Source organism: Dendrobates tinctorius, unplaced genomic scaffold (assembly GCF_039654945.1).
Source record: "Dendrobates tinctorius isolate UK_male_01 unplaced genomic scaffold, ASM3965494v1 ptg000020l, whole genome shotgun sequence".
NCBI lineage: Eukaryota > Metazoa > Chordata > Amphibia > Anura > Dendrobatidae > Dendrobates > Dendrobates tinctorius.
Genome location: NW_027361688.1, coordinates 54,300,518 through 54,317,166, shown reverse-complemented (window position 1 = coordinate 54,317,166; position 16,649 = coordinate 54,300,518). Strand labels below are relative to the sequence as shown.

Below are 16,649 nucleotides of genomic sequence, written 5' to 3'. Positions count from 1 at the left end.
ACAACTTGTTTCTTCAGGTCAGTACAATTACGGCGACACCAAACCTGTACACTTCATTTATTACTCTAGTGGCTAAAAAAATATGAACTTTTGTGAGTAATGGTCTGCTTCTAGTGATACAATCTGGAGTACATAAATCATTTAAATAGTTTTGTATTGCATTTTTTCAGGTAGTAAAGTGTCAATTCTAACAATTTTTTATTTCCATGCATAGTTTGCCACTTTTTGTCTTAAACTAAGCACTCTTACAGACTGAGAAACCAATTACGTAGAGGGGAAAAACAGGGGTGATACATTAATATACGGTATATATTTTTTAAAAATTGTTGCATTAATTTTCCTTTTTTTTTTAGTCTATATAGAGCACTTGAATTGGCATTTTTTTTTTTATTTCTCGTATTACAGTGGAGACACCTGTGCATGCAATGGTTTTCCTTCTTTCTATTGCAACGTGCACATTGTAGATTGAGAGAGGAAGTAAACCAGTAATGAACACAGCTTCATAAAATTCTGAGACCGACCCTATCCCACAACTGATCCAAGAACCGCTCAACTAAGTAAAGAGAAACGACGTTAATCACTACGCTAAAGATCACTCTTTGTATAATTACTAGAACCTTGAAGGTATCCTTAGGTGCAGTCATGAAAACTATCAACCACTATGATAAACTAGCAGCACCCATGACTAAGATCCAGGAGGGATGGAGGCTGTGTCAGGTGACAGGGACCTCACAATCACCCGACCTCAACCCAACCAAGACTGTTCGATATGAGCTAGACCGAATAGCGAAGGCGAAACAGCAAATAAATGCTCAGTAGTTCTAGGATCTTCCTGAAGACTGTAGGAAGCCATTCCAGGATCTACCTGATGAAGCTCCTTAAGAAAATTCCAAGGGTGTAAAGCTGTCAAGGGTAAAAGGCGGGGTACTGTAAGGAATCTAAGGTTTAACACATCTTCCGGTCTGTTTCACACGTGTTTCTTTACTTCGAGTTTCAATATTTGTCCTTCTTTGTTTTGCCGCTTTCAGTCAGAATATACATCGTGCACATACCAATAAAAAAACGGAAACCATTGCATAAACCGGTGTGTCGCAACTTTTGACTGGTACTGTATATACTGCAATGGTCACCAGCCTGGATTCGAAGTAGGTCCAGAAAAACAGCGACAATGGCAATCCATCGGCTCCACATGGGACATCATAATGCTCTAAGGCAGTGGTTCCCAAACTCCAGTCCTCGCGGACCCCAACAGTTCATGTTTTCAGGATTTCCTTAATATTTCACAGGTGATGGAAGTATCATCAAGACATCAGGAAATCTCTCACATGTTTAACACTATGGAAATCCTGAAAACATGACCTGTTGGGGTCCGTGAGGACTGGAGTTTGGGAACCACTGCTAAGGAGTTATAGAAGTGGCTTCACTGTAGACATGAAAGGCACATGAAATATTGTCTCCTCTCCATTCCGATCCATTGGACTCAGTCTGACCCCAGATGATCCATCAAGACGGTAAGGATAATTTTGCCCTATAGGCACTTACATTGTTGTTCATGAAGGCTTTCAAACATCTGATGATTTCATGTTCACTCTTGGAATCACGAGGGCTAAAACCAAGGAAGAAAAAACAAAAAATAACATTTTTATAAGTAATGCCTTCCACGAAAACATGTAGACTGCACAAACCGGCGGCTGGACAATCACTTACCATACTATATGATCAGCGACCAGCTATACAAGACCGGGAAATGTCAATTATGGAGGGTCTGATTGAGCTGGGGGTATGATAACATCCCTAGGACCAAGATACTCTTGCAAATGTTTCAAAGGCAGTATACCCTGCCTCACGCTCAACATCGCATCAAGTGGAAGGCAGCCAAGCATGCAGGAGGACAAGTGGCGGCACATGTAGGTCCTAACGCGCTATACTATGGGGCAGACACTAAATCCCTAAGTCATCACGGCCATTTCTCCACTTTCCTGGCGTCATTTCTTGCTCTTTTTAATGGCTTAAGAAATTGCATCCTACTCTCTATGCTTTGCACCAGTTTTTAAATGGAACCTGTCAGCAGGATTGTGCACAGTAACCTACACACAGTGTCAGGTCTGCGCCGTTATACTGATTAAAATGATGCCTTGGTTGATGAAATCAGTCTTAAGGTTGTTGTGTAAACTTTATTTTCAGTTTTGAGTTAATGATATGCTCGTGCCCCGGGGCGGCCTGTGGGGGGGGTCTGCATGTGGTGATATGATCCCTCACTGACCTGCCCCCTAGTTTGCATAATTAGTCTGCAAACTATCCTATCATAACTTGTTCTGCAAGAGTCAAATAGCGCTCCGTCCCTGTACTGCACAGCCACATATGGGGTATTGCCACGTTCAGCAGAAATTGTGGGACAAATTCTGGTGCCATTTATACCCACTTCCAATGGTGAAAATGTAAAGTCTGGGGCTAACACAATTTTCATGGTAAAAATGAAATTTTTTTCCTCACTACTCAATGGTGTAAAATTCTGTGCTACTTCAGTCATGTCGACGTGATCACCGCACCCCACGATGAATTGCGAAGTGTAGATTGTAAAATGGGGTTGCTTATAGGCTGTGGGTGGAAGGGAAGGTTCTGCTGTTCCTGCACCTCGGGGGCTCTGTCAATGTGACATGGCAGGTTCAAGCCATTCCAGCAAAATCTGACCTCCAATATGGCGTTTCTTCCCTTCTGAGCTTTGCACTGTGCCTCAAAAGTAGTTTTCGGCAACATATCAGGGATCGGCGCACTCAGGAGAAATTGAGTAACAAATCGTACCGTTCATTTTCTCCTGAAGCCAAAACAATATTTAAGTGGAATAAAAAATGCTAATTTTCCGTTTACTCAGCCCAATGTTATACAATTCACTACACCTCAAGTTGAATTCCTACAGAGGTTTAGTTTGCAAAATGGGGTAACCTATGGGGGCTTTCCCCTGTTAAGGCACCTCAGGGGCTCTGGAAACACGACATGGCGTCCACCAACTATTCCAGACAATTTTTGTGCTCCAAAAGTCAAATGTCGCTCCTTCCCTTCAAGCTCTGCCATACGCCTAAACAGTAATTTTCCCCCACATATGGGGTATCTGCGTACTCAGGAGAAATTAAATAAATATAAAGGGTCCATTTTCTGAAGTTACCCTTGTGAAAATTAAATATTTGGTTATAAAGCAACATTTTGGGGAAAAATTCATTTTCATTTTTCCTTCCACACTGCTTTAATTCCAGCTAAGCTCCTAAGGGTTTAATAAACTTATTGAATGTGGTTTTGAGCACTTTAAGGGATGCAGTTTTTAAAATGTTGTCACTTTGGGGTATTTACTGTAACACAGGCCTCTCAGTCACTGCAAATATGTGGTCTCTAAACATTGTGTTTTTGCTAATTTGGTTGAAAAAAAAAATTGATGATTAACTTAACTCTTCAACTTCCTAACAAAAAAAAAATTTTCATAAATGATTTTGATGTAAATTAGACATGTGGGAAATGTTATTTATTATCTATTTTGTGCAATCTAACTATCTGGTTTAAGGGCATAAAGATTCAAAGATTGACAATGGCAAAATTAAAAAAAAAATTGTTCAAGATTTGATGTTTTCATAAACACAAATCATATAGACTGAAAATTATCACTAACACAAAGTACAACATGTCACAAATAAACAGTCTTGGAATAAGTGGGATCCGTTACGTGTTTCAGAGTTAATACCACATAAAATGACGCTGGTCGGAATTGTAAAATTTGGCCTGGTCAGGAGGTGAAACCAGGCTTCAGGGTGGAGGGATGAAACCTGAAGGTCTACACTTCAACTGCATCTCAGTTGTTCCATTAAAAAAAAAAAAAAAAAAAAACGAAAAAAAAAAAAAGAGAACCCTAGTGGCATGCCGAGCTTCAATAACGGAGAATCGGACACTGTCCAAATATTTCTGGACCAATCTGTATGTACCCTTCCTAAGGAAGAACGACTGCGTGTGTCACACCGTACTTACAATGTCGGCTCATCTTGAAGTCGTCGTAGAATATCAAGGAGACAGGCAAGACCTTCGGCACCAAAATTTTGCACCCAGCTAAAAAAGAAAAATCACTCATTATAGAGCTCTTAGGATATCAAAAGCATGTCATCGCTAAAGAAGTGGGAAGGGGACATTGAAACTGTAAGCCTTATGATTCCTTTTCCAGGACTCTGATATTTCGCAGATAGGCCATCAATATCAGATGGGTGAAGGTCTGACATCAAACACCCCACCAATGAGCTTGTTTTCCTGCATCGCTCCATAAAAAGCTGGAACAGCGAAGCTCCGCAAACTGTGCAGTGACTGTTCATGAATACCGCAGTGTGGCTTCTATTCTGTTCAATAGATGTGGAGCCGCAGTAGCAGACAATGGCCACTACAGTGTATGCTAACTGTGCTCCACCGTGGGGTCTGATAACGGCTGATCGGTAGGGGTGATAAGATAGGTCTTTGATTTCAAAAGGTTGTCCAATACTAGGTCAACCCAGTCAAACAAAATGTTTGGCACTGATAAAAACTATAAAGCCTATACTCCCCTCCTGTGCCAGCCCCGTTTCAGCACTCGCTCTCCCCGGGGCTCCAGTGTGGTGGTTGCTGTGACACGTGATCCAGGCGTCCAATCAGCGCTGGTGTCATTGTCTCCATCTTTGCACAAACTGAACATTGAGGGGCAGTCCGAGCTGCAGCCGATTCCCGGCTTCCGCTTCAAATTCAGTTTGTCCGAGGTCAGAGACAGTGACGGCAGGGCTGACTGGGAGCCAGGAATCACGTTACGTGTCATTCCACTGAATAACAGCCCCGGGACCACAAGTGCTGACACTGCTGGAAAGGAGTCCGCACGGGAGGAGAGTATAGGCTTTACTGTCCTATCGAGGCTGAACGTTTGACAAGGAGCTGTCCTTGTAGTGGACAACCCCTTTAAGTGTGTGGCCTCCTAGCTTGAGTTTAAAAATATAAAAAAGTATTGGAATCCATTTTGTGGGAACGCAGACGAAGTGTCTGGTTTCTTTGTACTGGTCCCCCCTTACTTACCTGACTGGGTTGTTATTAAGCGAGACTCTCAGGGACTCTAAACAGCTCAGGAGACTGGAGTCCCATAAACCGGACTTTAGATCCTGGATATACATCTGTGCAGACCTTGCACTCTCCTTTTTGTTCATCCCCTGCAATCAAAGCAAACACATAATAAAGTGAACAGACCGAACATGCCTGTAAGGCTTTATGGACAGATTGCAGTACTACATGCGTTATTTGTTCCTATCCGGCGCTGATCGTTACCTTTACCTCTCTGCTTCTGCTAGCAATTGGGAAAGTAATTTATCCTTGCATCAGTATGACCTCATTTTTCAGGTATGAAGACATTTGGATCCCACTTTCCATGATTAGTAAGTAGTTTCTATTTTTGGACAGCAACATTGGATTACAAAACAAGTATGTAAATAAATGACCTGTTACTGGCCCGATCATGGGATGAGGTGTACATGGTCATGGCATTACTGCTAGAGAGACTAGATCTATAAATCAGAGTTTATCACACACTTTGATCAAATTCTGTGAGCCCATTTGCAAAAAAAAAGCCAGATCTTCAGAATGGATGCTATGCTGATAGTGGTAAGCCTATAGGGCCAAAGCACACGGTGTAAAAGGGCTGGTATGATCTCACTCTTATTAAGAGGCGGCTTAAGAAGTACGGGAGAGGGACAGAAGCTCACACAAAATAAGGGCAATACCACCTGGTAAGGGATGGGTATAATCAATGGTAGAAGGCACCTAATAGGTGAGGTGTGCAGGCACAACACCTATAGAGGCATGGAGAGGCACCGCTGCTGCCCCATGGCTGGAGGAAAAGATTCTTTCAGAGGTATGATGGCAAAAATAGAACCTGGCACATTTAGGCGGGCTGCGCCGGGGGAATGTAGACCCTTGGGATTCCAGAACTGCTTTTATTAATACCAACAAGTTTCTGTGCCAGACTAGCGTCTTTCGTCAAGTATAAAAACCTAGTGACTGCTCACTTGGTTTTTATTCCTTGAGAGAGGCATCGATTCAGTGCATAAAACGTGTTGGTATTAATAAATAAATAAATAAAAAAAAAAAAAAACACACCTTTTGAAATCCTAAGGCCCTACATTCCCCCAGCGCATCCGTTCACACCATAGACAGATGAGAGGACTGCGCAGACAATATGGAGGCAGGCACTTACCTCCATCATATGTACACTGCAAAAAGCAAAACTGCAAAGCACATCCTGGGCACAACGAAATAAATCTACAAACGCAGATGGCTGCTGCTTCATTTTGTAGCCTTAGAGCAAGGAGCAGCAAGTATGATAGCCTTAGATGAAAACCTACACTATGGTCACATGTGTGTTTGCAGCATTTCTTGCTGCTTTTTTATGCAAATTTTCAGATGTGTTTTACAGTACCAACAAAGTCTGAGACTTCATAAAACGCATGCGCAAACCAGGGCTGTGGAGTCGGTAAGCCAAACCTGCGACTCCGACTCCTCAATTTCCCTTACACCGACTCCACGACTCCGACTCCTCAATTTCCCTTACACCGACTCCAACTCATATTGCTTATATTTAAGTGAAAAATGTATCGTAGTACAATGTGAACCTCAGACATTTAATCATTTTTATGATCCAATAATCAAGATATTTAGATATAACAGAATATATATTGGTGTACTACCCGGTTTTCATTCTTTTTGGTACAGATAGGATATAGATAGACAGATGTGGATAAATGGATATATAGAGCAGATTTCTAATCTGCTTTTGCTATTGAAAACTATCTATGAGCTCAAAAACCTTTCAGGTGATGCAGTTTTTTAAAAAGATGATCAGCTTTTGCAGCTGAAAAACGTATCCTCAAAAAAACACAGGGAAAACGCTGTGTGTGAATGTAGCCTTAGATCAGGAATATAACAGCCATTTATAGGACATTTCATAACTTTCCCAAACTCCTATGAAAAAATATTCAGCACATCCTGCATTGAATTACTGTACCCAATTTATTATATATTTTAGGAGTCGGAGTCGGTCCATTTTATACCGACTCCAACTCCACCAAAATGAGCTCCGACTCCACAGCCCTGGCGTAAACACTGGTTTTATTTTCCTGACTGATTAAGAAAATTGCGGCATGTCACGCCATCTTTTTTTCTGCGTATTTGGAGCATTTTTTTCATCCATGGGTAAGTGCAAAATGCAGGTATCAGTTTTTGCTGCGTTTTTGGTGCAAAAACCTAAGGAAGTTAAACCATGTTTTGTTTTTTGTTTTTTTTTTTGAGGGGGGCACTAGGCGTTAACATGCGCAAAAGACAACAAAAACACAATGTGTGAACATAGCCTAAGGGTGTGAAAGGCATATGGAGTCTTTAAGACACTAACATACCCGCTGAGTTATTTCTGCGAATGACGGTTCAGGAAAAGCTCACTGTTCGCTTTTTTATTATCAACTGTGACATCTATTGCGCCACCAGCTTTTTTTTTTTTAAATCAACTGTATGCAATAAAAGTGAGCGGCTTCCAAACGAAACCGCTGGAAGGATGACATGAGCGGCTACGGAAGCGGTTACAGAAGATCACAAAGTCTCAACCATCTGCACGGTACGTCATTTTTACATTGCAACGCACACATACATTCTTTTGACACTTTTTTCAGGCCTGAAAAAGACACAGGGCCCGATTCATCAAGTCCCCACTGGTCTTGATGAGGTGGTGTGTGCTGGAGTCAGACGATTTTAATACAAGAGTCCATCATTTTTCATGATTCAGGAGCGTCAGTGGAGCGGCCTACACTTCTGTGCGCGCCTTGCTCCAAATCCTACTCCAACCCCTGCAGGAATAAGATTTGTAGCATACCAAACCCCACCACTTGTCCTGAATCTGACGAGCAGTGGTCACCATGTCTGTGCAGCCCCAGTTTTGCTCATTTTATAACGGCGGAAAGAAACTTGCGTGAGAACGCCAAAAGCCGCTATATCTTGGAGCAAGTCCAAGTTGCAGCTAAATTTTGCAACTTTTCAAAGCTTTTAACCCCTTCACCCCCAAGGGTGGTTTGCACGTTCATGACCGGGCCAATTTTTACAATTCTGACCACTGTACCTTTATGAGGTCATAACTCTGGAACGCTTCCATGGATCCCGGTGATTCTGACATTGTTTTCTCGTGACATATTGTACTTCGTGTTAGTGGTAAAATTTCAATCAAATAACTTGCGTTTATTTGTGAGAAAAACGGAAATTTGGCGAAAATTTTGAAAATTTCACAATTTTCCAACTTTGAATTTTTATGCCCTTAAATGACAGAGATACAGCACACAAAAAACTTGATAACTAACATTTCCCACATGTTTACTTTACATCAGCACAATTTTGGAACCAAATTTTTTTTTTGTTAGGAAGTTATAAGGGTTAAAAGTTGACCAGCGATTTCTCATTTTTACAACACCATTTTATTTTTAGGACCACATCACATTTGAAGCCACTTTGAGGGGTCTATATGATAGAAAATACCCAAAAGTGACACCATTCTAAAAACTGCACCCCTTAAGGTGCTCAAAACCACATTCAAGAAGTTTATTAACCCTTTAGGTGCGTCACAGGAATTTTTTTGAATATTTAAAAAAAAAAAAATGAACATCTAACTTTTTTTCATAAAAAAAATACTTCAGGTTCAATTTTTTTTATTTTACCAAGGGTAACAGGAGAAATTGAACTGCAAAAGTTATTGTGCAATTTGTCCTGAGTACGCAGATACCTGATATGTGGGGGGGGAACGACTGTTTCGGCGCATGGCAGAGCTCAGAATGGAAGGAGCGCCGTTTGACTTTTTCAATGCAAAATTGGCTGGAATTCAGATTGGACGCCATGTCACGTTTGGAGAGTCCCTGATGTACCTAAACAGTGGAAACCCCCTACAAGTGACCCCATTTTGGAAACTAGACCCCCCAAGGAACTTATCTAGATATGTGGTGAGAACTTTGAACCCACAAGGGCTTTACAGAAGTTTATAACGTACAGCGGTACAATTAAAAAATCATATTTTTTCCACAAAAATGATCTTTTCACCCCAATTTTTATTTTCCCAAGGGTAACAGGACCCTAAAAGTTATTGTGCAATTTGTCCTGAGTACGCTGATACCCCACATGTGGGGGTAAACCACTATTTGGGTGCATGGCAGAGCTCGGAAGGGAAGCAGCGCCATTTGACGTTTTTGGCTGGAATTGAGATCGGACACCATGTCGCGTTTGGAAAACCCCTGATGTACCAAAACAGTGGAAACCCCCCACAAATGACACCATTTTGGAAACTAGACCCCCTAAGGAACTTATCTAGATGTGTGGTGAGCACTTTGACCCCCCCAGTGCTTCACAGAAGTTTACAACGCCCGGGCGTGAAAATAAAAAATTCGTATTTTTTCCACAAACATAATCTTTTAGTCACCATTTTTTTATTTTCCCAAGGGTACCAGGAGAAATTGGACCCCAAAAGTTGTTGTCCAATTTGTCCTGAGTATGCCGATACCCCATACGTGGGAGAAAACTAATGTATGGGCACACGTCGGGGCTCGGAAGGGAAGTAGTGACGTTTTGGAATGCAGACTTTGATGGAATGGTCTGCGGGTGTCATGTTGCCTTTGGAGAGCCCCTAATGTACCTAAACAGTGGAAACCCCCCACAAATGACACCATTTTGTAAACTAGACCCCCAAGGAACTTATCTAGATGTGTGGTGAGCACTTTGAACCCCCAAGGGCTTCACAGAAGTTTATAATGCCAGGGCATGAAAATAAAAAAATCGTATTTTTTCCACAAACATGATCAATTAGTCCCCAATTTTTTTATTTTCCCAAGGGTACCAGGAGAAATTGAACCCCAAAAGTTGTTGTCCAATTTGTCCTGAGTACGCTGACACCCCATATGTGGGATAAAACTACTGTATGGACACACGTCAGGGCTCGGAAGGGAAGTAGTGACGTTTTGGAATGCAGACTTTGATGGAAAGGTCTGCGGATGTCATGTGCGTTTGGAATGCCCCTGATGTACCTAAACTATTGAAACTCACCACAAGTGACCCCATTTTGGACACTAGACCCCCCACGGAACTTATCTAGATGTGTGGTGAGCACTTTGAACCCCCAAGTGCTTCACAGAAGTTTATAACACTCGGACGTGAAAATAAAAAAATCATTTTTTTCCACAAAAATGATATTTTTGCCCCCAATTTTTTATTTTCCTAAGGGTAACAGGAGAAATTGGACCCCAAAAATTGTTTTGCAATTTGTCCTGAGTAGGCTGATACCCTACATGTGGGGGTAAAACACTGTTTGGGCGCATGGCAGAGCTTGGAAGGGAAGGAGCAGAATTTGACTTTTTCAACTCAGAATTGGCTGGAATTGAGATCAGACGCCATGTTGCATTTGGAGAGCCCCTGATGTGCCCAAACAGTGGAAACCCCCAATTCTAACTCTAACCCGAACCCCAACATGCCCCTAGCCCTAACCCTAGCCCTAACCCTAGCCCTAACCCTAGCCCAACACACCCCTAGCCCTAACCCTAATGGAAAAATGGAAATAAATACATTTTTTTTTATTTTATTATTTTTCCCTAACTAAGGGGGTGATAACGGGGGGTTTGATTTACTATTTATGGCGGTTTTTATATTTGGCGGCTGTCGCACGCTAAAAGACGCTTTTTATTGTAAAAATAGTTTTTGCATCACCACATATTGAGAGCTATAATTTTTCCGTATTTTGACCCACCGAGTCATGTGAGGTCTTATTTTTTGCGGGACGAGTTGACGTTTTTATTGGTACCATTTTCGGGCACGTGGAATTTTTTGATCGCTTTTTATTCCGATTTTTGGGACGCAGAATGAACAAAAACCAGCGTTTCATGAATTTCTTTTGGGGGGGGGGGTGCGTTTACACCGTGCGGTAAAATTGATAAAGAGGTTTTATTCTTCGGGTCAGTACGGTTACAGCGATACCTCATTTAGGTCGTTTTTTTATGTTTTTGTCGGTTTTATGCAATGAAAACTATTTTATATAAAAAATAATTATTTTTGCATCGCTTTATTCAGCGAGCTATAACTTTATTTTTTCGCTGATGATGCTGTGTGGCTGCTCGTTTTTTGCGGGACAAAATGACGTTTTCAGCGGTACCATGGATATTTATATGCGTCTTTTTGATCGCGCGTTATTACACTTTTTGTTTGGCGGTATGATAATAAATCATTATTTTTTGCTTCGTTTTTTATTTTTATTTTTTAAGGGGTTCGCTAAAGGGGTTAACTAATGGGACAGTTTTATAGGGCGGGTCGTTACGGACGCGGCGATACCTAATATGTGTACTTTTATTGTTTTTTTTTTTTGTTTTTTTTTATTTCCAAAAAATGGATTCCAAGAAATGGATTTATTGGGGGAATATTTTTTTTTTTTTCTAATATATTTGGCGATTTTTTTTTAAATTATTTTTACACTTTTTTTTTATTTTTTTTTTTACCTTATTAAATAGTCCCAGGTGGGACATCACTGTCCTGTGACAGATCGCTGATCTGTCACATCACTGTGACAGATCAGCAATCTGTCACAGGCATTGAAGACGACTTCCTCATGCCTGCGCTTTGCAGGCACTGAGGAAGCCAGCTTCCTCAGGCCCCCAAAGGCCCCCGTCGCCATCTTGGATTCGGGGGCCTGGAGGAAAGGAGCCCCCCGCAGCAGCGCTGCACATTGCGCTGCCGTGGGGGGCTCAGGGAAGCACGGAGGGAGCCCCCTCCCTGCCGATGCTTCCCTTTAACCCCGTGTTTGATCGCGGTGTGCAAGGGGTTAACGTGTCGGGGGCGGTCCGTGACCGCCCCTGACACATTGTGCCGGGTGTCAGCTGTGATAATCAGCTGACACCCGGCCGTGATCAGCGGCGCTCACCACGTGGGCGCCGCTGATCGCGGTAGACGTACTATCCCGTCCACGGTCATACGGGCCCGGGTACCGTGGACGGGATAGTACGTCGGATGTCAGGAAGGGGTTAAGTCAGAATTCAGTCGTGAAAGCCTTGATGTATTTGGGCCCATGCCATAAAGAGTTCCCATATCTCTAGATAAGCGGCTCACATAAATTGACCAAAATGTCTGCCAAGATGCTCAAGTGTATGTAGTATACATTTGTACACAGACCATATGGCAGGAATGCACACAAAACATTCGTATACCTTAGCATGCTCAGAGAGCAGCAGAGTATGTCCGCTTGTACATTACTGGCTGACACCTGTATATTTAATCCATTTTACTTAGGCCTGCTTTTCAGTATCACTTGTTGCACTGTACGTACATACATATCCAAGCCTGCAATGTTTAGCCAAGGTAAGGAGGCAGAAATAGATAAAAAAATAAGCCACAATGACACTCACGGCTTTTGACGTGTGCAGATACTGAGAGACCATCTCACGCTTTATCATGATGTCTTTCTCCCGTAGAGGCTGCTGTTTTTCTTCATTGAGGTTCATGTCATTCTGGAAAGAAAAAGTTTGGAGAGGAGCATTAGTGTCCACAGTAGGCAACGACTCAGTGGCCCACAAAGCCGGGCGGAGGGAATCATCCTGAATTATCAGCTCTGCTGGCAAATGTACAAGCCAGAAGTCAAGTATGGCCAGGCTACTGAATGTTACCTTGCCAAGCTTCCCTCATATGATCAAGACTATGATGCTACATATGGCTGAAGGTTAAAAGGGTAACACGTAGGAGTATTGACTAGAGACATACCAGGCATATATACACACGCGACTAGAGCCCTAAGTAGCTATCTAGGTGGGGAGCTTTCCAGGAGTAAAGAACAGAAGGCCCAATGTGATGTGAACAGAGCCTTAAATGTGCAAGTACGGTAACTACCCTCATTGTCTGCTCAGTGTGAAGACTGCTGGTGTATTAGGGTCGCTCAGTGGCTATAGACACTATCCTGTGCCTTTGAGATCTGAATGGAGATTGGTAAACTCTGCGCAAGCCGTGACCCTCTGCACATAGCTCGAGTAATACACTGGTGCTGTGCAAAAATAAAAAGTTTTCCAGAGCGGCTCCTCTTTCTGTAAATGGGTACAGATTGCCGTCCTCAGCCACCAGTCACCTTTTTCTTGTTGGATAGCTTATGTTACTTCCATAATCACAACCCTTAGCCTACTTGGGGAAAAGACATCTACCCTTAGGTAGCAGTAGTCCTTGGATTACGCTGTTATCATGCATGTTCACTGTCTATTGAAGGGCTAGTCCCATGAATCAATACTACAATTGTTTGTTAGATCCCAGAAAAATACAAATTTTCAATTGTGATCATTATTCCAATATGTTCTTATGTGTAGGTGTAGATGTTACAGACTCATGTGTCCCCTGTGTAATTTAATTTTCTGATAAAACAGCCACGTGATGTACCCAGAGAGCAATAATTCAGCCACAGTCCTCAGCCAGGGTAGGGATTCCTTCTACCAGCTCTTGGCTTTTTAGACCAATGTCTGGAGAATGTCAAAATACCAGCAGGGGGCGCCATAAGTGTGTAAATGAGAAATCTAAACATTCAGGACAAGGGATTTTTTAGTGATTCCAACTGATAAATTGTCCTGTTTTGCCTTCAGAGAAAAGTAGTTCTTAAAATTGAAGGCAAATTTTAAAAAGTTTGTGAAATAGCGGATAACTTTCTGACGGCTCAGACCCCCACTGATAGCCAAGCGCTGTACTTCTTATCTTGGGTACTCTCAGAGGATGAACGAAGCCGGGGTGCACGTGATCAACCTCCGCTCCATCCAGCTGTGGCCCAGGCAAGTCCCGTCCTGGTACTCGGTGGGGATCCAGCAGACAAACTCACAGCAGTCAGGAAGTTATCCTCTACCCAAGGACCGGACAGCCTTATACTTGGTACTAAGCCTTTAACAGGGAGCATGTCTGCTGAACTGAAACCGCCATGAAACCGGGCAGGCTCCCTCATTACAGAACGCGACGTTCTATGCTGGTTCAGATGGGTGTATTTCATGGTCTGTATATGGACTGCAATGCCCAGGCTGACCGCCTATCTGGCAAATGTACAGCCTTATAGACATGGGTCAGGGAACCCCGCGGTCAGCCTGGGCATTGCGGGCCATAGACAGAACGCAAATTATTCCCGTCAATCTAGTCTTACTCAAATTAACATTTCAGAGAAGAAATAGGGGACATGAAGCAGGCAGGGGGACAGGCGCCTGTTAGCCCAACTTACCTTAGCCCAGCTCTACTTGACCAATATGTTATACCTACCTGCCTATAGAGAAAGACTGGTCAATCAAAAAAAAGTCAGTAGTGGGAAGCCAGAGGGCACCGTCCAGCAGATTCCTCTCCCAGGGACAGGAGTCCTCTCCCACATTTGACTTGTTTCATAAAATGAATCTGTCACCAAGATTTTGCTACAACAGCATGATGTAGGGGCAGAGACTGATTCCAGCTATATCACTTACCAGGCGGCTTGCTGAAGCTTTGACAAAATCTCTTGCAGGTCTCTGAATGCCGAGCCCTGCATAAACCCGCCCACAGCACTGATCGGCAGCTTTCTGTGTACATTGTGCATAGGCAGAAAGCTGCCAATCAGTGATGTGGAAGAGGTAATAGAGCTCAAATATGGACGACTACATGGAAGCAGGCTTTCCTGTGCTCTTGTGAGAATCTCCTGCTGGTAAAGCTGTGATCTTATCAAAACTACAACAAGCAACCCAGTAAGTGACACATCGCTGGAATCAAGGCCCATCACAGATTCCCCTTAGCCACCACTATACACTGAATTGCAATCAATCCTGCAGACTGCAGCTGTCACTCAGTAGTTATAGCAATCAATAGCCCAACATCAAACAATACAAACTTTTTCCATTTTTCAGTGTTCCCGTAGGCTTGAGACATTCTTCTAGCCCCCTCCTCAATGGCCATGTAACTTACCAGCATCTGCTCGAACAGCTCCAGCACGGTCTCGTCGCTGAGCTCCTGCAGGGTCTGTAGGGGATTGTCCGTGTAGTTGGCAGAGTTCCTGTGGGCCATATACGGCTTCTCCTTCTCCTTTTTTATCCTCATACTGGTGAACCTTTCCAGCTGGGTGACAGAAATGGATCCATATTAGAAGGCTGCTCGGCTCATGGCACAGATACAGTAAATGCGGAAAGACGGGGGTACATGGTCCCATCAACAGGACGTACAGTCATTGTCCAAATGTGACGACAGAACGCAGGCAAGATGGAAATCAGCCAGATTCACCTTCTGCCAGGTGGTGTGACCGGACTGGGTGTGACGCCTCCAGACTTTTCAATTAAAAAAAAGAGGATTTTATTTAAAGGTGGGCAATTATATTATGTATACGATTGGCAACTTGAGGCCTGTCTACAGTCACAGCACACCTGATTACACGGGACAAAGGGAAAAACTCTGCCACTCTTTTATAGATGAGCTAGGCCAATAATGCTAGTCCTGCGCTTCACTTTTAAAAAAAAAAAAAAAGCAAAAAAAAGCGTGAGCACAAAAATCCTTGATTATTCTCAATCCCCCCTCATGCACATTTTAGCGGCGGCTTGGCATAATTTCATGCAGATCATCTTATACTTATACTAAAACTCACACACAGAAAGGTAAATTAATTAGTACAGGGTCGGCTGAAGTAACTCAAGCAGTTTTAGGTGTACAGTAACAAGCGCAAACAACCAGAAGCAAATAAGTTCATGTTAGTGGCATGGGAAGGGGATAAAATGGATCAATCTGACCCGAAAAATACTAAACTACTACGAAAAAGGGGGAAAAAAAAAAACCAAAACAATTGATCAATGTAATAAGCTAGATCGCTAAAGGGGGTGTCTCAAGTACATGGGTAAAGTGCCAGTAAAAATAATCAACTTTTCAATATAGCACATCTTAAAAATCGTCCGTTCTCACCAGTTCATTGCTCATTTTCCAAGGTTAGCGGCCACCTACAGGCCCAGCCTGGCCAGTCACTTGAGCAGGCTCTTTGCTCGACACGGAAGCTGGCCAGATGGCTCCAGCCCCCCAAGCCTGAAAGAGCGCCCTCGGTTCGGATCAGTGGTGGAACCGTGCGTCTGACCTGAACTGTCAATCATCAGGAGCGCACAGCAGAAAGCCAGGAGCAATGCGCCCCTGAAGATTCATCCTGAGACGACGCCTCTAAAAGGGTCTACAAGACTATAGGGTGGTTTACAGGGGTTTTTTTCTAGGGGGATGAGAAAGATTTATAAATTGCTAGGAAAAAAAATAATCAACTTTGTAATATATATTCTCAAGTCCTTCTATGAGGGCCAGAAGTTCTCCAAGTTTCTTCAGTCTGAGGAGACTGATCTGTGTTGTGACATCACAGACCCCATGTGATCCCACCGCTACAGCGCTCCGCCCCTTGGAGGGGGCAGTCCTTAGCACGGTATTCTTATTCCGTCAAACCCTCAAATAACTAGTCAGCCCCCTAGCCTCGCCATACATGGGGAAATATAAAATGCATGCCTTTACGTGTTTGGTTATTATGTTTGCACACAAGCGTAGTACCATACTCTGGTTAGACATGGGAGAACCACACAGACATGGCTGCAATGTATCTTTGGAAATCAGAT

The 16,649-nt window shown here is 43.0% G+C and overlaps 1 protein-coding gene across 3 annotated transcripts in view; it reads right to left on the bottom strand.

Annotated features, from left to right (window-relative positions):
* The window catches only part of DIAPH1 (diaphanous related formin 1), a 264,672-nt gene that overhangs the window by 184,544 nt on the left and 63,479 nt on the right, over positions 1 to 16,649 (bottom strand). For all 3 annotated transcript variants that reach the window (XR_012230786.1, XM_073568053.1, XM_073568054.1), the window contains 5 exons: positions 14,986 to 15,135; positions 12,450 to 12,551; positions 5,068 to 5,198; positions 4,012 to 4,089; positions 1,543 to 1,606 (listed from right to left, as the gene is read on the bottom strand). Coding sequence is in view for 2 of the 3 variants with exons in the window: in XM_073568053.1 (XP_073424154.1) it covers positions 1,543 to 1,606; positions 4,012 to 4,089; positions 5,068 to 5,198; positions 12,450 to 12,551; positions 14,986 to 15,135 (525 nt within the window). In the remaining variant the exon portion in view is untranslated. The remainder of the gene's footprint in view (positions 1 to 1,542; positions 1,607 to 4,011; positions 4,090 to 5,067; positions 5,199 to 12,449; positions 12,552 to 14,985; positions 15,136 to 16,649) is intronic.